The sequence below is a fragment of the Euleptes europaea genome, chromosome 15 (genome assembly GCF_029931775.1).
Source record: "Euleptes europaea isolate rEulEur1 chromosome 15, rEulEur1.hap1, whole genome shotgun sequence".
Taxonomy (NCBI): domain Eukaryota; kingdom Metazoa; phylum Chordata; class Lepidosauria; order Squamata; family Sphaerodactylidae; genus Euleptes; species Euleptes europaea.
In genome coordinates this window covers 44,783,301-44,811,221 of record NC_079326.1, presented here as the reverse complement: position 1 = coordinate 44,811,221, position 27,921 = coordinate 44,783,301, and the positions used below count along the sequence as shown (strand labels likewise).

The 27,921-nt window shown below is 45.1% G+C and overlaps 1 protein-coding gene across 1 annotated transcript in view; it reads right to left on the bottom strand.

Moving 5' to 3' along the window:
* Positions 1 to 27,921, bottom strand: part of ITPRID2 (ITPR interacting domain containing 2) — an 80,403-nt gene that overhangs the window by 11,996 nt on the left and 40,486 nt on the right. The window contains exons 9-13 of the mRNA XM_056861254.1: positions 19,755 to 19,827; positions 12,138 to 12,229; positions 6,211 to 7,398; positions 2,821 to 2,898; positions 1,446 to 1,573 (exon numbers count right to left, since the gene is read on the bottom strand). Of these exons, the coding sequence (XP_056717232.1) occupies positions 1,446 to 1,573; positions 2,821 to 2,898; positions 6,211 to 7,398; positions 12,138 to 12,229; positions 19,755 to 19,827 (1,559 nt within the window). The remainder of the gene's footprint in view (positions 1 to 1,445; positions 1,574 to 2,820; positions 2,899 to 6,210; positions 7,399 to 12,137; positions 12,230 to 19,754; positions 19,828 to 27,921) is intronic.

The window sequence follows — 27,921 nt, the reverse complement described above, 5'->3', positions numbered from 1 at the left end:
ATTAAGAAGAAAATTAATCTTTTAGGAAAGATAGTATGGCTTGCCAAGCTAACTGGAATATTTACAAAATCCGTAAATTAAGTGCTATATAGAGCTGTGTATGACCCACGAACAGGGACCAGTATGTTAGAACTGAAAAATGGAGTAGGTTGCACAGATGGAAAATGTTTGTAATGGGAAGTGCAAGACACCATTGGTAGAAGTGTGGCTACCCAACTACCATTTTCGTCCATTCACACATGGTAACCTCTGCAGTGACACAGAACTGGTATTTTAACGAAATTCAATTGAACGCATACATGAACCTGTCTTATACTGAGTCAGACCACTCGTCTATCAAGCTCCGTACTCTAACTGCCAGTGACTCTCCAGGATTTCAGACACAGGTTTTTCATGGCATCTATTATGTTAACCTTTCAATTGGAGATGGGGGGAACTGAGCCTGGGAACTTCTGCCTGCAAAGAAGATGCTCTGCGTCTGAGCCGCAGCACCTCCCCGGTTGTCCGAAGGTTGTGAATCAACAAAAGAGACTGCACAGTAGACCTCAGAGGTGAGAACTGCTTGGTAAGAGCATGGCGGCCATTGCAAATTGGTATTCTGAGATATTTTGAGATATCCTAGTTCCACAAAAAAATATCTACCATATGGTAATTGCAAAAGTCACCGTTGTGGTTGAGGAAGAAAGCTGTAAAATGAATGCTGGCCTCCCCATTTGCTGGGCTCCCCATCCTCCCCAACCAGATTTGGGGGTCCACTGTTCTCCAGGCCTGTGCAGTGTCTAGTGGCTGCAAATGAAAGGGAATGTCATCTTGTTCTATTGTTTTAATGTATAATGAAGAATAATTTAAAAGTATGTTTTAATATATGCTTTAACCTATGTTTTATCTTGTTGTGACCCGCTCTGAACGGGATAGAAATGCAATCAATCAATCAAGCCTAAGCATCCAAACCATCCCTAAGGAAATGCAGAAAGCCCTTTAGACCAGGAACTTGAAGTTAAATGAAGAGAACTTACCACAAGGGGAGAGGTCATAATAAAAGGACGGAAAGCTGACAGAAGTACTCTTGAAAGAAGGATTCTGAGCCAAGTGAAGAGGAGGAGAGAGGTTGCAGTGATCAGTACGAGCCACGAGCAGAAACCAAGGATTTCAGCAGCGGAGGAAGCAACTGGGCGCTGGCTCTAGGTATGCATTACGGGGAGGAGGAGAAAGCGATGTGCCAGTTTGCTTGGGGTGGGGAGAAGAACAAAAGGAGGCTTGTGATTTATTCAGGGTCGCTCGCCTAAGAAGAAAAAGTGCTCTGAGAACGAAAGAGAACGGAGCGTGTGCGCGCAGATTTTAGCAGACATAGGGAACTGAGAATACACACAAACACAATTAGAAGCTGTCCGAGTGAGAGCCGTCAGGTTCCCTGTTCAGAATCTGTCCCCAACTATTTTTTTTACCTTTCTTCTTCAGTCATGTGCTGGTAAACTGTCGTCTGCTGGCGCAACATGGTCAGTTCTAAATCCATCATCTGCGTTCGAAAGAGGTTGAGGCTTCTCCGAACCGCTTGAAGATCTTGGAATGTATTCTAGATGGGCATGGAGAAAGAGGAACCGTTTACACCCTGAGCTCCAAGTAAAACAGCCAGGTCTCCCACTGAGTTTTCATTGACATCATCTAGGCTCCCACTGGAGGCCAGCAGTTGAGTAATGAACTAGTCTTCCTGACGATGGTCATCTACTAACTGGCAGGAGAGGAAGCTGGAAAGAGCCTGAAAGCTGGCTAGCAGCAGCTGAAAAAGATCTGGCTGAGTTTGTTCCTCCTCTGCTCACTGGTATTTAAGGCCTGGGCCTGCCCGGGATGCAAGCTAAAGGGCAAAACCTAAAGGGTTTTTTACTCTGACCTTTGGCCTGAGGATCATAGCCTAGAGCTGGAGCAGACAGAGACCTACTCTTCGCTCAGAAACCTTCCCTCTCTCTTTCCCTTGTTGGTGTGATATGTATTTCTGTATTGTATGGTGCTTTGGGTCCCACTGGGGAGAAAGGCGGGTCATCAATAAACCAAACAAAACTTTTATCTGACTCCAGTTCCATTTCCTGTCTTCAAACAGCTTAGGTTGGGAGGATAGGGAAGAACTGAATAGAGGTCTATACAATTATGCATAGTATGGAGAGAGTAGACAGGGAGTAGCTTTTCTCCCTCTCTCATAATACCAGAACACGGGGTCATCTGCTGAAGCTGGAGGGCAAGAGATTCAAAACTGATAAACTGAAGTATTTCTTCACACAATACATAGTTAAATTGTGGAATTCCCTGCCCCAGGATGTGGTGATGGCTGCCAACTTGGAAGGCTTGAAGAGGGGAGTGGAGGAGAGGGCTAGTCATGGAGAGGGCTAGCCTCCTCATGGAGGAGAGGGCTAGTCATGACTACTAGTAAAAATGGGTACTAGTCATGATGCATATTCTCTCTAGTATCAGAGGAGCATGCCTATTATTCTGGGTGCGGTGGAACAGAGGCAGGATGCTGCTGCTGCAGTCGTCTTGTTTGTGGCTTTCTAGAGGCACCTGGTTGGCAACAGGGTGAACAGACTGCTGGACTTGATGGGCCTTGGTCTGATCCAGCATGGCCCTTCTTATGTTCTTATGTGAAGAGGAAAACTCTTTTCTGCCATACCCACACACTGAAATATTTTCATGTTTTTATATTTATTTGTAATTGCTTTCCTTCCATGAGATGAAAAGTGAAGTTTGAATGATCTATACGTTTATAATTTAAAGAGTAAACAGACGTTCATCACGCACAGGGAAAAACATTGAAGGAAAAGTGCCATTTACTTCATAAAGAGGTAGAATGGATGATCTCTGAGTACTGTAAGAAGGTGTCGTAATGTCGTGACCTCTCATCACAGCATTCTAGAGAAAAAGAACCAACATGTTATATAAATCAGTAAGAGAGTATAAACAGGATAGTTGAATTTACAAACTAAAGCAATAGGCCAGGCTTGTCCAATCTGAGCCCCCCTGGGCCGCATGCGGCCCAGGATGGCTATGAATGCAGCCCAACACAAAACCGTAAACCTACTTAAAATATTATGTTAGTGTATTTTATGTGTGGCCCAAGACAATTCTTCTTCTTCCAATGTGGCCCAGGGAAGCCAAAAGATTGGACACCCCTGCAATAGGCAATAGTTAAATACCATAAAACTGGTGATATGGAGAAACCAGATCGTGAACGACCTTACAAGAATGTAGGCAGTTGGCTAGTTTACAGTCATGTAATGATTAGTAATAAATTAATTAGCATTGCTTGAAGTTGCATTAAACACATTAAAGCAATAGGCAATAGTTAAGCACCATAAAACTGGTGATAAGGAGTAATCTGATTGTGAACAACCTTACCAGAATGTAGACAGTTGGCTAGTGGACTCCAGCCTAGTCTATAATCATTGAAGCTCACTGGGTGAGCTAGGGCTAGTTACTTTACCTCAGCCTGACCTGCCTCACTGGAGTAATGCAAGCACAAAACGGGGAGGGAAGAGTCATATGTGCCGCTCTTAGCTCTTTAGAGAAAAGGATGGGATTAAAAAAAAGTGAGCACTCGATTTTGTAAGCTCCCGCCCCCCACCTCTCCCGGTAAGGGGGAAAGCTTACCTCAGAAGGCACATGAAATATTATTTCTTCATAAAGGGTTTTTTCTGAGCTACATGGATGATTGCAGCAATTGGCACCCACCATGAGCAATTGTGACATGGTCACTCATGAACAATGTTCTGCTCATTCTAGGTCTATAGTGCATGGCATTCAGGAAGGAAAGCATGTTGGAATATATCACAGGACTATTAAGCAGAAATGGGAAAAATCTCAGACTGAGCTTTACAAGGCTTAATTAAGTGAAAATAACTTTATATTTTTATATTTCTTCCTAGTTTCTGTGCTAGCTTTATTTGGCTTAAACCTGGCTTGTACACAAACGCCACCTGCTCCATCTGTGTTCACGGCAGCACTTGAAAATGGCCGTGCCTCAGGTTTGCAGCACAAAAGAGCTATTTGGACAGCCGCTGGTTCAGAGCCAGCAACCAGGACAAACACCCCCTTTGTTCAAGCAGGCAGACAAGTCCTGTACCCAGCATAAGCATGCCTGGAGCCCCATTGTATGCTACAAATATGCCATCATTATGTTGAAAGCACATACAAGAAGCAGTAGAGCAGTTAGCAGATGAGTGCTGAGCAGAGAGAATTTCTCTGCAAGAGCTCCATCACGCCACCATTTGATGTTTCAATTTGTTTCTCGGTCAACAAAGACACCACCGAACTGCTGGGGAAACTGGAATATTAATCCCTGGAAGATTATTGAGGCCCGCTCGGATCTAATCTTCCATATCACCTTGGGTAGTATCAGGCAATGTGTAGTGGTAAGGAGCGTGGTATAGTGGTTAGAAGTGGTGGACTCTAGTATGGAGAACAGGGTTTGATTCCCCAGTACTCCACATGAGCGGTGGACTTTAAACTGGAGAACAGGAGTTGGTTTCCTCACTCCTACACGTGAAGCCAGCTGGGTGACCTTGGGCCAGTCACAGTTCTCTGTGAACTCTCTCAGCCTCACCGACCTCACAACATCTGTTGTGGGGAGGGGAAGGGAAGGAAATTGTAAGGTCTGATTCTTCTTAAAAGGTAGAGAAAGGGGGCATATTCTCCTTAAAAGGCAGAGAAAGGCGGCATATAGAAACCAACTCTTCTTCTCGTGTTCTGTTCATGAAGAAGAAGAGTTGGTTTTTATATGCCGGCTTTCTCTACCACTTAAGGCAGAATCAAACCGGCTTACAATCACTTTCCCTTTCCCTCCCAACAAACGACACCTTGTGAGGTAGATGGGGCTGAGTGTGCTGTGACTAACCCAAGGCCACCCAGCTGGCTTCGTGTGCAGGAGTGGGGAAACGAATCCAGTTCACCAGATTAGCCTCGGCCGCTCATGTGGAGGAGTGGGGAATCAAAACCTGGTTCTCCAGATCAGAGTCCACCACTCCAAACCACCACTCTTAACCACTACACCACACCTGCCACATGCTTGCCAATAACTTATATTTCTAGCAAGGCAAAACACTTCATGGCTAAAACAGGTACAGGCCACCCCCTGGTTTATGTGCCCGACAGCGGAAAGCCAGATCATCCTGCTTGGCATGCATGGCCAGTCTGCCATCCAAGGAAAGCCGCTGAGTGGAGCTGGCAGCTTGGAAGGCAGCCACGGACATAGTTCATACCCACCTCCCGGTCTTGCACAACTGCCCAGGGGGTGCAAAGGCAAAACCCCTGAAGTGCTGGCAGTACAACGGAGCTAGGCCTTCGCTGGCCAAGGACAGCACTTTCTTGCTTCTTCTCCACCTTGTTGTGAGACAGAACAGCAGCATCTTCACACCTAGATGCTGCCTTTCCTCCCCCGGTACTTGGGCCAAAAACAAGTGCTTACCTCAGAATAAATTAATGTAATTCCTTTAGGATGGATGGGCCAACTCCAGCTTACAGGTCAGTTGCTGGCTATGGAGGATCTTCACTGCTTTCCCTTGCTCCCTTCCCCTCCCCTACAGCCATTTCCAACCCTGGGAAACTGATTTCCCCCGGTCGGGAAGCTGCACAGGAGAGGGGGAAGGGGACGGAATCACCATCTATGATAACCATCTTCAAGTACTTGAAGGGCTCTCATGGCCCTTTCTTACATGCCCAGGGTAGTACCGATCACCACTTTGGGGTCCGGAAGCAATTTTCCTCCAGGCCAGGCTGGTCAGGGATCCAGGAGGGGTTTTTTTCTGCATCTTCTGGGTGTGGAGTGGGGGTCACTGGGTGTGTGTGGGGGGGAGGTAGTTATGAATGTCCTGCATTGTTCAGGGGGAGTGACTACATGACCCTGGTGGTCCCTTCCAACTCTATGATTCCCTCCTGCCTCTTCTGGGAACTCCAGTGACACAAGAAAAAGAAGTAGTAATTTCACTCCCTTTCCACTGCAGCTCTCCAGCCCACATGACTATTATGCTATGTGGGTCCTGCATCGCTGGGAATTAACTTTCCCAGGGTCAGAAATGGATACTGAGAGAGGGGAAATCGGGGAAGAACCACTGTCCTTACGCAGTCTTCATACAGTCCTTCAGCAAGACCCAGCCTGTTATTTAGTTTTTTACAACTACACCCCCCTACACACACAAACACAAACACACAAGCTCAACTCTCTCTTACCTGCGACAAGTTCTGCAAAGAGCTTCGGATGTCATGCAAGACCCTCCTAAGCTGCATTTCGACTGTGGAGGGAGCATGCGCCGGGTGGGCGTGGCCCAGGCTCCTCAGGGAGAAAGGACAGCCAAAGGGAGAAGGCAAGCCGCCGCAGGAGGAGCCGGGGGTGCTCGGGATGCTGTGCGTACTGAACGTTCTCGCGTGAGCGCAAAGCGGCCTCTCCAGGAAATCGGAGTGGAGAGAATGGAGCGAACACGACGACTGAGACATGTGCGCGGGGAGATGCAATGGGCAGCTCTGGATCCTGTTCCGGCAGGGCTCGTCCGCTGCCTTGCTCGCCCCTCCAGGCAGAGACGTTCCTTTCCTAACAGATGTCGGGGCGATAAAAAGGGTGGATTTGCAGCGGGGAGGGCTGTCCTGGGCCTCCCCGACAGATTTCGCTTCCTCGTGGTCCTTCCTCCCTCCTTCCTCAGGCGTGTCGTACTTATAAGTAAAAGAAGGTGGGCTGCACAGAGTCTGTTTGCCCGGATTGAGTTGGACGTTCACGGAGGAGACAACCTTCACGGGGTTTAGTAGCGTGGTGGGGAGGGACTGCGAGCGCCGGAGGGGATAGCTGAGGTTGGCAATTTGATGCCGGTGCTTGAAAAGAAGGTCTTTTGATTTTAGCAGAACGCGTCCAGCTCTGGAACTGGACGAAGTGCTGATCTTCTTCTGGGCTCTTTCCAAAGCAATGTTAACCCGGTCTCCAGGGGAAGGGGATGAGCTGGTGCTTTCTATAGAGGCCATAGACTTGAGAATGTGGTGAGTATTATACTGAGGAAACTCACACTCGCTGCTTCGATCTAAATCGCTTTCTTCACTGTCTTCTTCCAGTACTTCAAACGCAACCTGCTCCACAGGAACGCCTTCATTTTTCCTCAGAAAACTTCCTTGGCCAAACTCCGTGTCTTCTCCAGTTTCAGCCTGACCGGGTTTGCATTCCGGAATGTTCTCACCTTCTCCCGCATTTACCTCAGAAGCCATCTCCCCCATCTGTCGCTCGACTTCTGAGAGGAGAAATTTCTCCTCGTCAAGTTCGTTGAAATAGGACTGTTCGGCTATCGGTGTCTTGAGTTCTTCGCTGTAAGATGTAACCGTCGTTTCACTGTCGCAGCTGTCAGCGCTGCTCCCCATGGCCTGCAACGACTCATGTGCCTGCGGACGTACACAGGGTGAAAAGTGACAATTAAATATTCCCAAAAGTATTTGTGCCTCCATATAAAGAAAAGTTAATTAGAGAAGGTGGGTGAGCCAGTGTGGTGGAGTGGCCAGAGTGTTGGACTAGGGTCCTGAGAAACCCAGGTTCAGATCCCCACAGCCAAATTTACCTCAGATAAAATGGAGGATAAAATGGAGGGGAGGACAATGTATGTCAACCTGAGCTGCCTAGAGAAGGGTGTGGTAAAACATACCAAATACATTTCAGAAATAAAATGTTATGGGTTGTATCCAATACTCGCTTTCTGGAGGCAGAAGAATATTTGTAGAGATACACGCTAATCCAAAATAGGGACAGTCGGCTGGCAGTCTGAAGACTGAGTTCAGTCACCAAAGCAATGTTACCTGATTCTAAACAGCCTACCAAATTTAAAATCTAGGTATGCTAAAAACAGTTGTCCACCATGCCATTCATCAGGAGTTCAGAATGTGTGGCCAAATATATTTCTGAGCAGAACCGAATAGATTGTTCCTCTGAGAAGACAGGAGTTGACAAACAGTAGATCAGATCAAAATATTGTCAAAGGCTTTCACGGTCAGAGTTCATCGGTTCTTGTAGGTTATCCGGGATGTGACCGTGGTCTTGGTATACCAAGACCACGGTCACACAGCCCAGATAACCTACAAGAACCCAGTAGATCAGATCCTCCCCATGATTGCCACGTTCTCCTAACATGCTTTGCTCCCAGGATGTAATTCTTTGAAACAGCTAACAAGAAGAAGGAGAAGGAGAGGGAGAAGAAGAGTTGGTTTTTATATGCCAACTTTCTCTACCTTTTAAGGAGAATCAAACCACCTTACAATCTTCTTCCTCTCCCCACAACAGGAACCTTGTGAGATAGGTGGGGCTGAGAGAGTTCGGAGCGAACTGTGACTGCCCAAGGTCACCCAGCCGGCTTCATGTATAAGAGTGGGGAAACCAACCCAGTTCACCAGATTGGCATCCGCCGCTCATGTGGAGGAGTGGAGAAGTGAGGCAGTGAAAAGCCACACAGACTACATTTTTAGTGCAGTTCACAGAATCATAGGGTTGGAAGGGACCACCAGGGTCATCTAGTCCAACCCCTGCACAATGCAGGAAATTCAAAACTACCTCCCCCACACACACCCAGTGCCCAGAAGATGGCCAAGATGGGTTCCCTCTCATGAACTGCCTAAGTTAATAGAATCAGCATTACTGACAGATGGCCATCTAGCCTCTGCTTAAAAACCTCCAGTGAAGGAGAGCTTCGTCCTCTAGCCGGCTTTGGTAACCGACTTCACTTACGCAATCCATCTACCACAAAACCGGTAGAGAGACTGCATCAGCTGGGCCAACCTCTGTGTTAAAAACCTGCCTGCGTAAATTCACTTTCAAATATTCTACAGGGCAATCAGACAGGCCCATTACCTGGCAACCGCCCCCGCATCCCACCATATATAGAACATATAAGCCGGGGGTGGGTGAAACAGTTTCGATACCTAAACAAAACACTAAAAAGAGACCGACTTATCTAGAAAGATGAATAAAGAGCATGTGAGAGGGTGTGCACACACACAGTGTGCAGCTGTTGACAAGGGGAAGCCCCAAGGAGATCACTTCTGTTTCCTACAGGCTCATGTGATAGCGGGCACACACCCTTGCCACACACAGCTGTTCCCAAATTCAAGAAGACAGCCATGGGCATCTAAACCAGAGGTTCTTAACCTGGGGTCCATGGACAGATTTCAGGGGGGTTCGTGAACTTGGATGGGGAAAAAATTTACATCTTTATTTTCACTAACCTCTAACTGAAATTTAGCATAACCGTATTTCAATATTATTATTGGTTTCTTTTGTAATCCTATATATTTTAGTTTAGACATTTAAAAACATTATTCTGGAAGGAAGAAGAAGAAGTGGTTTTTATATGGCAACTTTCTCTGCTACTCAAGGCAGAATCAAACCGGCTTACAATCACCTTCTCTTCCTCTCCCCATAACAGATACCCTGTGAGGTAGGTGGGGCTGAGAGAGCTCTAACAGAGCTGTGACTAGCCCAAGGTCACCAAGCTGGCTTCATGTGGAGGAGTGGGGAAACAAATCCAGTTCACCAGATTAGTGTCTGCCACTCATGTGGAAGAGTGGGGAATCAAACCTGGTTCTCCAGATAAGAATCCACTACTCCAAACCATCGCTTTTAATCACTAACCCACACTGGCTCCCTAGCAATGGAAGGGGTCCATCGACTTCACCAGACTGCCAAAGGAGTCCATGGATGAAAAAGGGGTCAATGGATGAAAAAGAACCCTTTATCTAAACGTTCGAAGTGTGTCCAGATCAACAAGTTTTTCACAAAATCCAGTATGGATATTAGCAAGAAAAGGGAACACAGAAGATACCATGTCTATCATATTTTTATGCCACTGCTCCACTCAGGTGTTCAGGGTGGCTTATATAATCCTCTCCCCTTCTTCTGGCTACCCTTGATATTTCTGTGACGTAGGCTAGTCTGACAGAGCATCACCCAGGGAGGGTTTCTGGTTGAGGTTTTTTTTAATCTGAATCTATGGGCGAAAATGCATGGTCACTATAGCCTCCTTTATTCCGTTTCAGCCAGGATTCAGCCAGGATCAAACGCATGCATTTCGCCGAACGTGTGTTCGATCCTGGCTGAATCCTGGCTGAAACAGGGAATAAAGGAGGCTAAAGCGACCATGCGTTTTCGCCCTGTATCTCCCCACTCCTAGTCCAGCCCTCTGACAACTATTCCATACTGGCTCTGTGGATCTTCACACTTCAGTATCTGTAATTAGAAACATAATGGGGAAACTCTGAAAGGATGTTGTACAAAATTCATGGCTGTAAGAGAAATGATATGATCTATCGGTGGGATACTGCTCCCATTATATGCATTGAGGTAGGCACTTAACCGCACACGGGGGATTCCTCCAGAAAAGAACCAGTGACTGAGAGGAGAATGAAGATGAGCTTCATTAACCACAAGGTGCTGTAGGCAGAGAAAAACAAGTCCGAGCAGAAGATAGTTCAAGGAGTGGTTGGGGAGGAGGAAGCAGCTACCCTCTTCATGAGTTTAGTGGGTGACATTTTGTTCTTTATATTATTACGAGACTAGACATTAATGGCGAAATATTTTCTCAGAAGTCAGCCCCACTGAGCACAATGCAAGTTCCTCTCTGGTCAAGTGCGTTAAGGATTGCAGCCTAATTATTAATAATTTAAACTACATAGGTCTCAAAATATTGTCAAAGGCTTTCACGGTCAGAGTTCATTGGTTCTTGTAGGTTATCCGGGCTGTGTAACCGTGGTCTTGGAATTTTCATTCCAAGAGGTCTCCTTTCTATTTTAGATTAGATATAATTATCTAGACTTATCTACTATTTGTGTTACATGACTTCACATTATTGTTATTATATAATTTTGATAGGTTCAAGTGTTTAATATTAGATCTATAGAATAACAATAATGTATTGTTATCTACTAAGGACATACGTATATTGAATATAGCATATCTACTAGAATTATGTACTGCTAGCCGTTAATTATGTACTGCTAGCCATATGTATATCGAATATAGCATATTTATTAATAAAAGCAATTAAATATTGTTACTTATGTATACAGTGGTAGGTAGGAGAATATGCTTATGTCTCTCTCTTCCTTTAAAAGACTTGTTTTACCCTAGATTTATAAATAAGTAAATAGGTTTGGTATGATTTATACCCGCTCCAAAAAGTAGCCGATGGGTATTTTGTAATAGGTACTTAGTTGTGTTTATGTATAATGTGTGTATGTTGCTTGCTTGGCCTGTTTTGTTCTATGTTGTTTTGAATTTTTTTTTTAAAGGATTGCAGCCTAATTATTGTAAATATTATCAGGGTACAGGCGATTGTGTGCTCATTGTTTCTGCTGAAATCCAGACTTCAGTTTCCTAAGTGCCCCAATGAACGTGGAAAGATAAACTTGAAACTTTCCTTTCTGTAACTTGCTTTTAAACGCTGGGACGCTATTGAGCTCTCAAAGAAAAAACTGTAACAGTAGAGGGCACTGATTTATCATATATATGTAGAAGATGCAAGCGGTTCAGATTTTTTTTTTTAAAAAAAAAGTCCTCCTCAGCAATTACATTCAGGTTTCTTTTTGTTCCGCTGTCTCTGCAGTGCGCCGGAAAGATCTAGACAGACACTTCTTTATGCACGCTATGACACAAACCGAGCTTGTTTCGTCTGAAGTCAACATTACATATTGCCAGGAAGTCAATGTGTTCATTCATTCAGACAAGCAGACTTTACCCATGACACCAACAAGCAACCGTTTTGTTTCTTTGTCCCCTTTTTTTCCTGGCCTTGAGAACTTGAGCTAATGGCAGGCAGCTATGCATGGAATAAAGAAAAGAACTTGTTGGTCGGTGCAATTTTGTTACAAAGGCAAGTGATCCTTAGCACGCTTGCTTGTACCCTCTCCGCTCCACTTGGCAAAGTCTGAGGCCTGAATTTTTTTTTTCAACTGTCCAAATTTTCTTTTGGAACTGCACATCTTCCCTTCCCCATAAACACACACATGGAATGGGACATTTTTCGAAGCCCTGGGAAATGGTAAACATAAGAAGCTGTAAAAGGAGAAGCAGATTTGGAAATAGGGATAAGGCAGCATCTCAGTAGCTGCTGAGTGGTTCCGGCAATGCGCGGTAAACTTACCTGCAGCTGATTTAGCAAGAAGCAGTCTGTAGAAGAATCCTCGGCAAAGCCGCTGCTGTCAGAATGCTGACTCGCAGATCGTAATAGCTGGTCTGTGGAAAGAAAGAAGTGGGGGACTAAAACGTAAGTACGCAGGCCACGTCTCGTGAACCAACACATACACAATACATCTATCTGGTTGATACTGGCATGCACTCCTTGTATGGAAGGCTAACACAGCACAGAAAAGAACAAGCAGAAAGTATTGCACGGCAGCGGGCTCTTTAATTTTATACATTTTATAGAATATATTGGGCACAGAGTCAAATTGGAATACATCCCTACTTAAGCACCTGGGTTGTTATAATTCTGCTACAATACTGTTACACATGTTGGATTATGTACTGGTGTGCGTTATAAGCAATGATATCAGACCACTGGTGTATGCCAGAGGGCTGAAACACATTTGGACTGTGGTTTTAGTTTATCAACCTGTATTAGCTGCCATTTGTGCTTTCTTTTAATATAATTTTAAAATGTTTTTAATATAGATATCAGCGCCTTAAAATAAATATACTTCTATACATAATTGTGTCTTTCCCCACCCAACCTTTGGGTACCCAGCTTTGGTTTTAGGTTGGGTCTTTTCTTCCCCTTTTTGTTTTTTGACAACATGTACACAAGTCATATTTGGGTATCAAGAAGACACATGCATTTATTTGTGGAATACTGGTTTCTAGCCTGTCCCAAAAACTTTGAAATGACTGTTGTTGTTGTTGTTTAAAAAAGAGATCTGACAGGACTTTCTAAATCTTACTGCAAGGACCAAAAATGCAAGAGGTAATGATTTTCCTTTTCACATGGAATTACGAGACATAATTCTGGGGGAAAGCACACACTCTCAAAAAAGAGTCCTACTTGTGAAATTTCTACTGACGGCGGGATAGCAGCCATCTTTCATTTCCTGTTTTGAAGGAGAGGGAAACATCATTTGTTCAAAATTCACAGGAGCATCACGCGGTTTATGCAGGCACCACTAATTTTCTGAGCCTTCCTTAACAGCAGAGAGCTTCAAAATTCAGAACATTCTCGAGCCTCGGAAAAACAGCTTGCACAGACATGCTCAACTGACATGCACAGCTCACCAGCCACGCAAGGTGGCCATCCAAGCATTTCAGCACCTTGCAAAGTATCTGCTCGGCCGCCACAGTGGTGGTGGAAAGTGCCAGCAATTCACAGCCAACCTCCGGCGACCCCTTATAGGGTTTTCAAGGCAAGAGAGGAACAGAGGTGGTTTGCCATTGCCTGTAATCTGTGTGGCAACCACAGACGCCCTTGGTGGTCTCCCATCCAAGACCTAACCAGGGCTGAACCTGCTTAGCTTCCTATATCTGACGAGATCGGGCTAGCAGGTATCATCCAGGTGACTGGAAAGGACCTCAAGCCTGATAGGTTCAGAATGTTATACCAGCATGGTGTTCTAAACCTCCATTGACTTCACTGGGTCTTATTAAGCACCTCAGTTTATGTTCATGCTAAGAGAAGGATCTATTGAATTTGGGTCAGATCCTTACTGTACAAATAAATATCGGGAGAGAAACAGTAGCTAAGTCCCTATTATGCTATGCCTGGTAATGAGGACACTTTAAAGCAGATCTTACACTATGCTATTGTGGCAGTTCTCCCATGATTCCATTATACGTTGCAATAGTAATTGGGTGCCCCATAAGGGGTAGCCATAAGTTGGCTGCGACTTGATGGCACTTTACACACACACACACACACGGTAATGCCTGGACCTGGGAAGTAACGTGGGAGAAACCAGTGACACAGTTATGCCGCATAGCACTGTAATGTGCTGCTCAGCACTAGAGTAAAGCATAACCACCACATTGGCCAATCCCAGACGATTTCCAGCATACAGATCCCCTCTTACCGGGCTAGCACAGTACAGGACAGAGGCACAAGTAAGATACCACACCTGCAGTGCAAAAACTGGACACGAGCCTATAACTAGTGACAAAGAGCTCGAACAAATATCATGAAGTGTTGGTTTCCACGATGATTCTCTTTGCTTCCTTCCACCTCCGCCCCAGCAAATTGTGTATGACCAGTAATGCATATGAAATATTGTTGCCAAGAATACTTGGCTACAACCTCAGTTATTGAGGCTTAGGTTTTCACTTGGAGCAGATTCCCACAAAGTATTTCCATATGTAGATCCAGAGTTGGGCCAGGGAAGCACACAGTTAGAGCCATGGGATGGCCACATTTGTGTATTCTTTCAACCCAAAGTGTGGTGAATAACACTACTACTGGGATGAAAACATTCCTGTGTTACAAAGCATATTCCCATATGAGATTTTTTTAAAATAAATATACAATGCTGGAATCAGCTCTGAGTTTCTCCACCAGAGATATTACCCATCTGTAAATAATTCTGGTGCAGCTTTATTGAAATTTACCCCTTACTACCCTTGTCTCTCTGTTGTATTCGGTACAATCAATTTTACAATATTAGTGTTAGGGGTTAGGGACTGTCTTTTCATACACAAAAAGAACCCCAACTTATAAAATAAAAAGATGTCCATAATTTTTCTGTATGCATTTAATTCATTTACACCTGCCTTTCTCCCCCAATTGGGACCCAAAGTGGTTTACATCATTCATTTTATCTTCATAACAACCCTGAAAGGTAGGTTAGGCTGAGAGAGTGTGACTGGCCTAAGGTCACCCAATGAGTTTCCATGGCAAGAGGGGGAATTTGAACCTGGGTCTCCCAGAAACTAGTCCATCACTCTTAACCACTATACCACACTGGCTCTCATAATGCCATCAAGTTGCACGATGTTTTATAAACCAAAAGGGATGGGTCTGCACTCCAATGAATTTAAAAGTGGACATTAGATAAGGGGGGAGATTGGGATAAATAGGAAGAAATGTGTATTTACTTGACTTAAAAGTAATGAAGGAGCCCGTGGCACAGAGTGGTAAGCTGCAGCAATGCAGTCAAAAGCTCTGCTCACGACATGAGTTTGATCCTGATTGAGGTCGGTTTCAGGCATCCGGCTCAAGGTTGACTCAGCCTTCCATCCTTCCGAGCTCAGTAAAATGAATACCCAGCTTGCTGGGGGTAAAGTGTAGATGACTGGGGAAGGCAAACCACCCTGTAAACACAGTCTGCCTAGTAAACGTTGGGATGTGACGCCAGCCCATGGATCAGAAATGACCCAGTGCTTGGCAAAGGGGAACCTTTACCAAAAAGTAATGAGCGACTGCATAATAAATTGGCATCTGTCTAGTACAGATTATCCCATCTTTGTCCGAGGATCTCAGAACTGCAGACATAGCTCTGCTTACCCCCATTTTATCATCACAGCAACCTTGAGAAGTAGGTTAGGCAGGGAGGGTGCAACTGGACAAAGGTCACCTAATAAGCTTTGGTGGCTGAGTAGGGGTTTGAACCAGAGTCTGTAGCCCAACACTGTACCACACTGGTCCCCAGAATCTCCACTAGCATGACAGAGTCTTTATCATTATCATAATTATCATAGTTTGGAGCGGTGGACTCTGATCTGGAGAACCAGGTTTGATTCCCCACTCCTCCACCTGAGCAGCAGACACTAATCTGGTGAATTGAGTTGGTTTCCCCACTCCTCCACATGAAGCCAGCTGGATGACCTTGGGCTAGTCACAGCTCTGTTAGAGCTCTCTCAGCCCCACCTACCTCACAGGGTGTCTGTTGTGAGGAGGGGAAGGGAAGGTGATTGTAAGCCGGTTTGATTCTGCCTTAAGTGGTAGAGAAAGTCGGCATATAAAAACCAACTCTTCTTCTTCTAATCTACAATTGCATTGGATTATTGATGGTGCTGTATGGATAAATTATGGTTTAGGACCCATTAGATTGAGGGGGGGGAGGTTGAAAGAGGAAGAACAATGTGCCATTAAGTCACAACTGACTCACGGTGACCCCAACCATGGAGTATTCAAGGCAAGAGATAAGCAGAGGCGGTTTGCCATTGCCTTCCTCTGCATAGCGACCCCACTCAGTCTTCCTCGGTGGGTCAAGTTTGAGGAATGGGATATGTTCCACATTATTCGTGAATGGTAAGTCACAGAAACGGGTAAGCCTTAACACTATACCAGCTGGATAGCCCAGAAACAGCCCAGAATGGATTTTGACCACCTGGTCGATCAGTAGTGATGCAAAAGGCAGGGAAGGTGGAGGAACTGGAACCTCTGGCCCACACTCATTGGTGACGGGATATGAGGAACTGATTTTTATAGGAACAGACAGGCCTCACTGACTGCAGAGGCTTAACAATTTGTCAAAAAGGGCCAGCCATCTTCATTCCGCCAAGTCGGGTGCTCCCTCAAGCAACAATAACTTCTTCCCCAGCTTGCTTCATTTTAGAAATTCTTCCAAAACGGGCATTTACGGACCCCACAACAAATTTACGGTTCAATACAGAGCTTCTGACTCTGCCCCAGCAGGCCTTGGGACACTTTAGAAGTTCTGTTCTATGTCAAATATCCCAAAGAGGTATTTTACAACACAGAGCTCCCAGTTTATGGGCACTTTGAACTAACTGGCTTTTAGATTTATTTTGTGTTTAAATCTTGCCAGTATTAGTATCCAAGGCAAGCGTTCTGGCAGGACTTAAATGCAAATCCCCTGTTCCCCTCGCCAGCTACAACATATGCAAATAGACTTGCGGAATTTTGTAAAAGTTGGTGAAAGGTTTTTACCCAGAAAAGATATTACAGCAAGAACCCTTTTACAACTTGGTTCTAACACTAACAGAAGTCCAAAGTGCCCAAGAGCTCCCAAGAGTGAATCAAGGGGATTAAATCAGATGTAGTTAATAAATCAAGGAGGGTTTTTTTTCTCAATTTGCTACTGCTGAACCTGTCATTCTTACAATATGCATAATTTGATTACTTCACATAAATTGTTGCTCAGATCTACCTCCATCCTTTCTCCCCATTATGAAGTGTTGTTTTACAATTTTAACAAAGAATTGATGCAGTCAGCGCACGACCCTAGTACACACATACACACTTCAGACTAGGGTTGCTAGGTAGTGGTTGGCAACAGTGGGAGCTGGGAGGGTCAGGGACATGGAAAGACGTGGTCAGCAGGGCGGTGTTAGAAAACCCAACAGTGGCGTCATGCCTTTCTAGGAATCACAGGAAACTATATTTCTGTAACGTTGTGTAAAGGAAGCTTCCCATGTCATAGTTAGAGCCTTCTGCATATTCAAGACACAGTGGTGTTAATTTTCACTGTACCCAGCCAGACGTATGTTTTAAAATGAGAGTTAGGGTCATCGCAAGAGCTGATGGGACACCACAAGAGAGATTCTGCCCATGTTCAGGTCACACTTAATGAAACAAACCCAAAAAGTGGTGTTCCTGAGACAAAGCTTCCCCCAGCTCGCTGGCATTGTACTCCACAAAGCATTTTAGAAAGTCCTTCCAGTTTCCTCACAAGTGAAGCCTTTAATTCCCATTCTGCCTCTTCACAAAAAAGGAAAACAAAGAGCGAAACACATCTCTGTTCGAGTTACGTAATAACAAGCACCGCGGCGGCATTCTGCAGAGAAACTCGTTTGGTGACATGTAAGATGCGCCTCCTAACCAAAACGCCGCGTCATCTGCATAGGAGTTTTTTTGTTTTCGCAACCGTGTGTTTCCAAGGGCGGGGGGACGACCAAAGGCAAATGATTATTTCAAGCTCCCCCACCACTTAAAAAATAAAACCCGAAAGCACAATTCGTAACCAAAGTGCAGAATGAAAATCAAGCCGTGTGCGTTACCGCACGGCATCAGTAGCTGTAAAACTCAGCGGATTTTACATAAAAGTCCAAAGGATGTCTTTATGGTCGCTTATAAAACAAAAAAGAGGAAGAAAGGCCGCACCAATCAGCGTCGGCTTGAGACGGGGTACAGTTCACAACCCGCCTACTAAAAACATCACTCAGACTGCAATAAAAGTTAGAGAGCAACCACGGTCTCCTCTGTAGCGGCGCAACGCCACCATAAACACATCTGAAATTCATAACATTCTGTGCTGAAGAGCATAACTCTGGTATGGGCAGTGAAATAGCCTGAGAGGCACAGGGGCCAAGGCGTGAAAGAAAAAAAAGGCGCTTCTGAACTAAGTTTTGGACTTTGGAAACAGGCCGCGGAAAACAGGCGGTCAAGAACAAGATCATCCACTGCGGCAGAAGAACAGGGCTTCAGTGCGTCGCAGAAGGAAGGGTAAAAGGAGAGGGATAGAAAATGAGGGCAAGACGAGCTTATTACTTAATTACTAATAAGAACGAGGCCCCCGGTTGAACTAAGTGCACTCACATGGGCAGACACCCGGATGCCTGCATCCAACTGCATTCCAGACTTTTGACTCCTGGAGCAAAGCTTTTTTTCGAAGACATGGGCTCAAAAATATACAGGCAGGCATTTTCTCAGCCAGCTGCCAGAGCGATGGGCAAGTTCCCCCCCCTTTGCAACAGAAACCTACATTATTATTTTTTAAATCAGCAACTAAACATTGTTCTAACAATGTGTGTGACAGGCACTCTGAATCTCCAGCTTTCGTTTATTTGTTTTTAAAGAGTAAGTCTCTAGCCTCTTTTTGCTGCAGAGATATGCCTTTCCCTTTATATCTCTGCAATGAAAGGGGCTAGAAAGGCACTTTTTAAAACAAAATGATGGCTGGAGATTCAGAGAGGCCGTCACACATCAATATAACAATGTTCAGTTGCTATATCAATATAACAATGTTCAGTTGCTGATTTTGAATGAATAGCTCCTTGTGTTCGGGGGGAGGAAATGACCACTGTGGGGAAAATGGCTGCCATGTGAAAAATCTGATTTCTCCTGCCCACATGACAGCCAGCCAGGCTTTATTGGGTGTTTCCCAAAGCTTCAGAGCAAAGTGGGTTTGTGAAAGATTGGGGGAAAGCCAAGGAAACACCGGGAGGTACATGAATGTACCATAATGATGTGGGGAAGCAGTAAAAAAAACACTCCCAACAGTTTGAGGGGAGTAACTGGTCATTGTATGAGGCAGGATGCTGGATTCGATGGGGATCTTCTTATATTCTTAGCACTGAACCCAGGGCAAATCAGTCATGTGGAAGCAGCCTAGATCACCCACACGTTTGTTTAAAGCTTTTGTTGTTGTTGTTGCAAAATCAGTTCCAGAACATTCTCAACTGAAAATAAGGCCCAACGCACTGCACTTCTCTGCGGTGAGTGATCTGAGGAACATTCAAATCCTGCATGCAACAGACAATTTAGGCTTACAGAACATGTAATTTTAAGGTTTAAAATGGACATTTTAAATGACAGGGCTCGGCAATAAAAACATACCATCTTTCAATTTCTCTCCCCAGTCTTTGGAGTACTGAGAAGTCAAACCATTAACTGAGGTTACCCGCCTTGATTTCCCCCCTGTCATTTAAGGTGCCACTTCGCAAGAAAAACACCATGGTTTGAAAACTAACTGGGAAGCAGAACAAGACCTTTTGGGTGGGCTGAGCTGCGAGTACTAAAATCGACATGTCAAACCGACACTCTGAGAAATAAAAGGGCCGCGTGGAGCTGTCTGCCAGGCGAAAGAAGTTCACTCACCTTTTTTCGTTTTCGCTAAGGCCAGCTGGCCTGTACTAGGGGTATGTGGGATCTCTCCCTCGGTGCTTTGGATCTACAACGAAAGAAGGAAAAATCCAAGTATTTTAGAGTTATGATTAACCGGCATTGTGTCCCCTGGTCAGTTCATGTGAAACGAAACACCCTGCAGAACTGGTTATTTTGCTGACCAGCAATTCTAATGCAGCCAAGTTTGGCAAGCTGAAGAAACAGCTCAGGGCTTCTTCACCATCTGCACATCTCCTTTTCGACTTCTTGGACTGGCAACTAAATACTTTGGCAGAAGCACACAGGACTCTAATGTTAAAAGACCAAGACATCATGTCAGTATTTCACGTTGACAAAGTGTTTTCTTTTTTTAAATGGAGATGCTGCACAATGATTACCTTGTTTATATCCATTCCGTGGGGGTCCTTTTAAAAAAAAGAAAATACAAAGCAGCAAGAATACACTTTTGCATTTCACAGACTTCTCCCTCAGGCTCCGTGTCTGCAAAGGGCATTATGTTACAGATCTTCAGATAGTAACATAAGCCCCTTTCAGATGTTACAGTCCACATACCGGTATACCGGGAGCCCAGCAACTGTGGTCAAATTCTCTTGACGTGCATGGCTATCAGTTGTCTGAAAGGAGCAACGTGTGGATTTTCAGCTTCAGTGCACACTATGCCAAACCCTGGAAAAAAACACACCAGGGTTCTGTGAAGCATTAACAGAAGTTGCACATATGTGTGAAATCCACAGGCTGCCCCATTCAGACAACACGGAGACTTGTGCCTAGCAGAAGGAGGGCTGCCAGGTCCCCCCTCTTGATCAGCGGGAGGTTTCAGGGAGCGGGATGGGCCTGGCCAAGCACACACAATGACTTCACTTCCGGTTTTACTTCCGGAAGCGCCACATTGCCGCAGCCAATTTAACACTCAAACCTCCAAATCCAGAGCGGCTGGGTGGATTGGAGGGCAACTGCCCACCAAAAATACCCACCTGGCAACCCTAATCAAGAGGCCTGGGGGAAGCTCAAACTCCCAATATGCATGGTTGGCAACTGCCCAGTATGTGTGACTGTAACATCTGAAAAGGACTCTATGGCAGCAGCAATTCCACACTTCTTTTTGGAAATGACTCTTGTTCTCCCCCCTCCCCTTTCTATTCACCCCCTACGTTTAAACAAATAAGAGACTGTGAAAGGCAAAAGCTAGATCTTACTTGATCACTTTTCAGTTGGTCCCTAACAAAGATACGGGGAGGGAAGGCTGCAGGGTATAGCCCAATCTCATCAGACCTTGGAACTTATGCAGGGTCGGTGTTAGATGGGAGACCACCAAAGAAGACTCTGCAGGAGAAGGCAATGGCCAACCATTTCTGCTTCTCTCTTGCCTTGAAAGCCCCTTGCTAGAGTTGCATCAGTCGATGGCGACTTGACAGCACACACATTCCTAACAAAGATACTATGGGTTTATTTGAACAAAATCATGAATGTCACAGAATAGAGCAGGGCTTCTTAAACGTTTTCCACTTGCAACCCCTTTTCCCCCCGAGAAATATTTTATGCGACCCCGGGTATATAGGTATATAAAATAGGTATACACAAACCTTTTACTGTTGCCAAATTTTTTGCGACTCCCACATTCAGTTACACAACCCACAGTTTAAGAAGCTTTGGAATAGAGGATAAAGGTGCATTCGCAAATGCAGGTTCATCATCAAATACTACAGAGAGGTTTCCATTCATATCAGCTAGAGTTATCACTAGAACCAGGCATTCCGACAGTCATCACTGCAGGATAGATCAAGGGCATGCATCTCCACCATTTCCTTTTGGAAACCCCCTGATATACTCCAATATAGGTTAACCTGCTTACAGGCTAAAGAAACGGCAGTATGATGTACCTCCTTTGTTTCAGCAGCCCCCCCCCCCAAAAGCCACTATAAATTAATTGCTAGGTAAGCAGTTCCTGTGTGATTTTTTTTTCCAAATCACGGAGCTGGACAGGAAGGCTTTTGTTTGAAGGCCATTTTGCACATTTATACACACAACAAAAGAGCCGTTTGAGAGACGCCGGTCCAGGCTATTGAAGGAAAATCAGTGCCTAGGCAGAAATCAAAATAAATCATAACAGTTACTAGAAGAGAAAGAAGAGTTGGTTTTTAAATCCCAACTTTCTCTAACACTTGAAGAAGAATCAAACCGGCTTACAATCTGCTTCCCCTCCCCACAACAGACACCCTGTGAGGCAGGTGAGGCTGAGAGAGCTCTAAGAGAGATGTGACTCGCTCAAGGTCACCCAGCTGGCTTCATGTGTAGGAGTGGGGAAACCAACCCGATTCACCAGATTAGGGTCCGTTGCTCATGTGGAGCAGTGGGGAATCAAACCTGGTTCTCTTGATCAGAGTCCACCGCTCCAAACCACCACTCTCAACCACTACACCACGCTGCTCGCATCCCATTAATCCCTTGTAATTAAAGACAAACAAATGGGCTTTACAATCATAAATGTGCCACAGAGCTTTGTGGTGTTGGCTCCATAGTTAAATTAGCTTTGCCCCCAGGGTACTTATATCTTTGGGTTGCAAGTCTTCTCTGTGTAGACTTTCATTTACCTCTCAGGAGTTACCTCTAGCCACCTTTTAGATGTTCTGACCACCCTACATACATAATACAGCAATTAAAAAAGGTAAAGGTCCCCTGTGCAAGCACCGGGTCATTCCTGACCCATGGGGTGACATCACATCCTGACGTTTCCTAGGCAGACTTTGTTTTAAGGGGTGGTTTGCCAGTGCCTTCCCCAGTCATCTTCCCCTTACCCCAAGCAAGCTGGGTACTCATTTGATCGACCCTGGAAGGATGGAAGGCTGAGTCAACCTTGAGCCGGCTACCTGAAACCGACTTCCGTTGGGATCGAACTCAGGTCGTGAGCAGAGCTTGGACTGCAGTACTGCAGCTTACCACTCTGCGCCACGGGGCTCCTACTACAGCAATTACCTCTTGTCATATTACCCAAGGGGAAAAACTCAAGTATGTCGTTAAATAAATCTGCTTCAATAGAAAAAGTGACATTACAACATAATATAGAGAAAATCCTGTACTCTTCTATTCCAGTCAAAACAATAGAGACTAGTGTAGCTCCTTAAAGACAAACAAATATGTTTATCCTTAAGATGCCGCAAGACACTTTGTTACTTTCAACGTATTAATTTAATTCTTCTGATTATGGTGAATCTTTGAGGCATTCAGGTTATAACATAAATTTGTTATGACACAAAGAGGCTTGAGGCTTTCTATAATTTTATTTTTAGAGCTACTTCTGGGTGTTGAAATGTTCAAACTCACATTGAGTTTGCTGGTTACAGAAGAATCTGTCGGAATAAAGTTAAATATTATGAAGTACAGGACATTGCCTCCTTTGTTTTATTGGCTTTTTGGGGACATCCTGCCCCCTTTTGTTATTCACATTAGAAACCAAGAAACCTATTTTTAGTTTGTAAAGCATTCTGAAGCTGAATGACACAAGAAGCTATAAAAATAGCTACTTTTTAATTACAGAGGAGGAGGATGCACCCAAATTCTAAATATGCAAGGAAGGCAAAACTTTCAACCACAGTACTTGAAGAAATAAGAAATGCAAAACACTCGAATCTTCAATTTTGAAGAGGGAGATAATCTCCCAAATTTCATAACATTGTTTTATTAGTCTTTACAGGAAGGGATTTATACTCAGTGAATATTCATCTGGCAGATTATTTTGGAATTTTCTAGAAATAGAGGCACAGCATTTGAAATTTGAAATGACTGTGTCAACAGCCTACTCAACGTTTATTTTATATGTATGTGTGCCTTCCAATATGATTTCCCCCCCCAAAAAATATCCAAGTTGTACCAGACTAAGAGAGCTTTGACTCTCAAAAGCTTATACCCTGAAAATCTCGTTGTTCTCTAAGGTGCTACTGGGCCTCCTTCCCGCCAGTGGTGAAGAGGAACCTGGCAACCCTACCAACACCACTCAAAAAATTAAAAATGCCAGCATCCTCTGCGCTGGTACATCACTTCCAGATACAACCCAGAAGTGACAATGGGTAGCTCTAAGAATTGCCAGAAATGCTATGGTTTTACAGTAGAGTTTCCGAACGATTCCTAGAGCTACCCACCAATGTCGCATGCCCCCATGTTCCCGCTCAGTGGTTCCCAGGGTTGGGTGCAACCCTATCCTCTGCCCGGTTCTGAATTCTAACCACTGCATTAGGCTAGCTGACAGTTTCTATTGGGAGAGTACGACCTATCCTCCAGTGAAGAATATAACAGAAGAGAGGTTCCCAATCAGCATCCAAAGACTGCACTTTCTTTCACTGTTGGCCTAGCAGAAATTAGGGATTAGTCTGTGAGGCAAAGGCTGAAAAAGAACTGCTGTGCTGGCCTTTGGAAAAAGAATCTTTTCTAGTAAGAATAATTTCCCAAGCACTCTTTCTCTCTGTGGCTCTGGGGCAGAGCATCTACTTTGCAGGCAGAAGGTCCCAAGTTCAATCCCCAGCATGTCCAGTTAAAAAGGACTAAGCAGTAGGTGACGTGAAAGACCTCTGCCTGAGACCCTGGAGAGCCGCTGCCTGTCTGAGTAGACAATGCTGAGTAGACGGGCCAACGGTCTGATTCAGTATAAGGCAGCTTCTTCATGTGTATGTGTACTGGGGTGACCCCAACAGTCCATTTCCATCACACCACGTTTTAATAGCCCAGTCGTCTAACGGTTGTTGCAAAATGCAGGTTTAAATTGGAAAAGACAACATGCCCTTGAAATGGGGCCAACGAATGGATTACTGGAATGGGAAAATTGGGAAATTCACCTTTGAAACCCGCAGAGCTACTGACTTTCCTTCTGGCTTCAGAACAGAACATGCAGCATGTAAGAGTTGCAACTATTTAAGCCTATTTGATTAAGCAGCTCAACACCTAACTACAGGGATCTTTTTTTAAGCACTTGGCCGCCTCATTTCACGCCCCCCCCCCAGCTTTTAGATGTTTCCTCAATCTTAAAATGGCCTTGGTTGATAAAATGGCTTCGTTTCTCTTCTTTCCCAAAACAAAACTCTTGACAGCACCGTGGTTTATTAATATAGGCACAGCCATTATCAAAAGACTTCCTCTCAGGAAAAGGCATATTTTCAAAATATCCAAGCTGAAAGCACCCAGTCCCTCCTAGCATGCCTTAAAAATGGATAAAATAGTACTGAAACAAAAAGTGCTTGAGCTCTGCCCGGGGAAACAATGTAGAGATATTTTGGTATGCGTTTGTGTTGTAATACCAATTGTCTTCAGGGGCGAAGGGAGGCAAAATATCCCCTGTGCCCATTCTAGTTGGCATCCTGAACAATACGGTCCTACGCAAGAGAAGGGGTGACAGAACCCTCAGGGGGTTGGGGCTTCAAATGCTGTTACAAATAGGAAGTGGTTCAAAACAAGCCTTAGGAGAAAGAAAAAACAACACCACTATGTGGAACCAACAAATTTGGCTCTGGCCCACAAACGTTCACGATAGATAGAAACTAATAAATCTGCTGTTTTTAAAGGGACCAATGGACCCTTTGGGGCAATATGCAGCAACATGGCTACTCCTTAGGGTTGCCTGCCATATGCCTGCTGGAGCAGAAGATCTCTTGCCCCCAGTGGGTCTTGCCCGCTGGCTCTACACCAGGCAGCGGCAGAAAAATAAACTGCCACCAATGGTGGCATGACAGCACCTATGGGGAAATCCTGGAAGCGGCATCCCGACTCTCTAGGAATTGCTGGACACTCTAAGGGTTTACCATAGAGTTTCCAGCAATTCCTGGAGAGTCGTGACACCACTTCTGGAGTTTTCCTGCAAGTGACGGCCGCCCTCCATGTCCCCACCCTTCCCAGTCTCCTGCTAGTTGCCAAGCCTGGCAACCATACCGCTCCTCCAGAAGAATATTTGGCAGGCCTGGCATTCTACTACTCCTCTGGCGGAATATCACAGACTAATTTTGAAATCAGTTTCACTATTGACATAGCAACTTCACCATTTTCCACAATGGTATCTCACAAAAATGCTGTGGTAAAGTCAGAGTAAGGGTACATCATCATGTTAATAGCTCACAAACTATATATGAAAACTATGCAGGCATCGTTAATAACTTGGCACTTTTATAGGCTAAATTTAGTTCCTGACAGTGTAGGATTATCCACTATGACACATTTCTCCCTTAGTTCAAGTAACACTGGTACAGACATTAATACATATCTTAGCTGCAGGTAAAGTTTGAAAAGGATGTGAGATCACTTCTGGATGACACTCTAGAAATTTCCCCTGATCTCTATGGTAAAGATCATAGAGATTAAGGGAAATACCTACAGTGACACTGTGGAGGCCATGTTTTTCTTCCACTCCTCAATTTCTTAAGAATGAAAGATTGGGGCTAGGGGAAGGGAATTCCCCACCAGGCCCAGGCAAGAGGGAAAATAATTCCACTCCCATATACCATTCCTGTAAGCAGGATGATATATAGGGCTGTTGAATTTAAAAAAATTCGGTATAGTTCGGATTCGGCCGAATTCAGCCCGTTTAGATTCGGGATATGCCAAAGTCCGAACTCCCCCACTTCGGATCCGTTCAATTCGGCGGGAATTCAAAGTTCGGAAAAAAAGTCGGTCGAATAAAGCCATTAAAAACACAATCGCGCCTTTCCGTGGCTCTGGGGGGGGGCATTTTTGGGGTTAGAGGTCCCAAACCTTCGGCAGAGCTTCAAAGGACGTTTATTGAAAGACCCCCCAAGATTGGGTCAGGGGGGGCTGAGATATGGGCCCTGAAAGGGGTCCCCCCACCCTTAATGTGCATCTCTCAGCAGAGCTTGCCGCCCACGCACAAAGCTCCCAGCCCCGACAACAGTTTGCAAAGCAACTCAACCTTGTAAAACAACACCTTTGCAACAGGGAAAAACCAGAAGACACACAACTGAAACCTCCCCCCTCAAACCAGGGAGCGAGAGACTCGAGGGGAAACACACACCCCAGGCAGAACCGACGAAAGCCCCCTTTGGCTTCCCCCCCACCCACAGAAACTGCTCCCTCCCCCCACACACACAGACTCTGCTTTCCCCCACACACACACACATACACAGGAGAAAAATTATAGATTAAAGCCCCCAAAGGGGTCTTACTGTGGCTGTCTTCTGTTCCATCAAAAGGGGCTGAAGAGGACTTGTAATCCAAGATGATTCCAATTAGGCACGGGAGGTTTTGCTCTGGAGAAGATGCACAGGATCGGCTGATCCATTCATCCCAATAGGGAAAAGGGGAAAGGGGAAAGGGGAAAGCCCATATCTCGGGACCCCCTGACCCAATGTTCACAAAACTTGGGGGGAATCTTAAGAACACTGGTCTGAAACTCCGCTCAAAGTTTGGGATCTGCACCCCCAAAAATGCGCCCCCTGCAGCCATGGAAAGAGAAAAGGGGGGAGGTGATATTTCTGCCCCCACTGAACCCATCTTTACAAAACTTGGGTAGTAACTTAAGAATAATTGTCTGAAGCTATGCTAAAAGTTTGGGGGCTATATGCCCAAAAAAGCGCCCCCTGCAGCCACATAAATGGAAAAAGGGGGGAAGGGAAAAGGGGGAGAGCCCATATCTCGAGACCCCCTGACCCAATGTTTACAAAACTTGGGGGGTATCTTAAGAAGCTTCATCTGAAGCTCCAGTGAATGTTTGGGGTCTGTACCTCCAAAAATGCACCCCCTGCAGCCATGGAAAGAAAAAGGGGGGAGCCCATATCTCGGGACCCCCTGACCCAATGTTTACAAAACTTGGGGGTATCTTAAGAAGCTTCATCTGAAGCTCCAGTGAAAGTTTTGTGTCTGTACCCCCAAAAATATGCCCCCTGCAGCCACAGAAAGGAGTGAATGTGCACAAGCACCCCCCACACACACACGAGGATTTCGCTCTCTCTCTCTCTCTCCCTGGCCGGGCCGGGCCGCACATCAGCTGATTCCTCGTACTCAATCCTGACTGATTGGCCAGAAGAAGACCCAGCTTGGCCACCGATTGGCCGGGGGAGGAGAATGCTGCTTACTGACGGTTATGCTGCTTACTGACGGCCGAATTTGCCGAATTTATTCGCGAACTCCCGAACTCGCTGAATTCGGC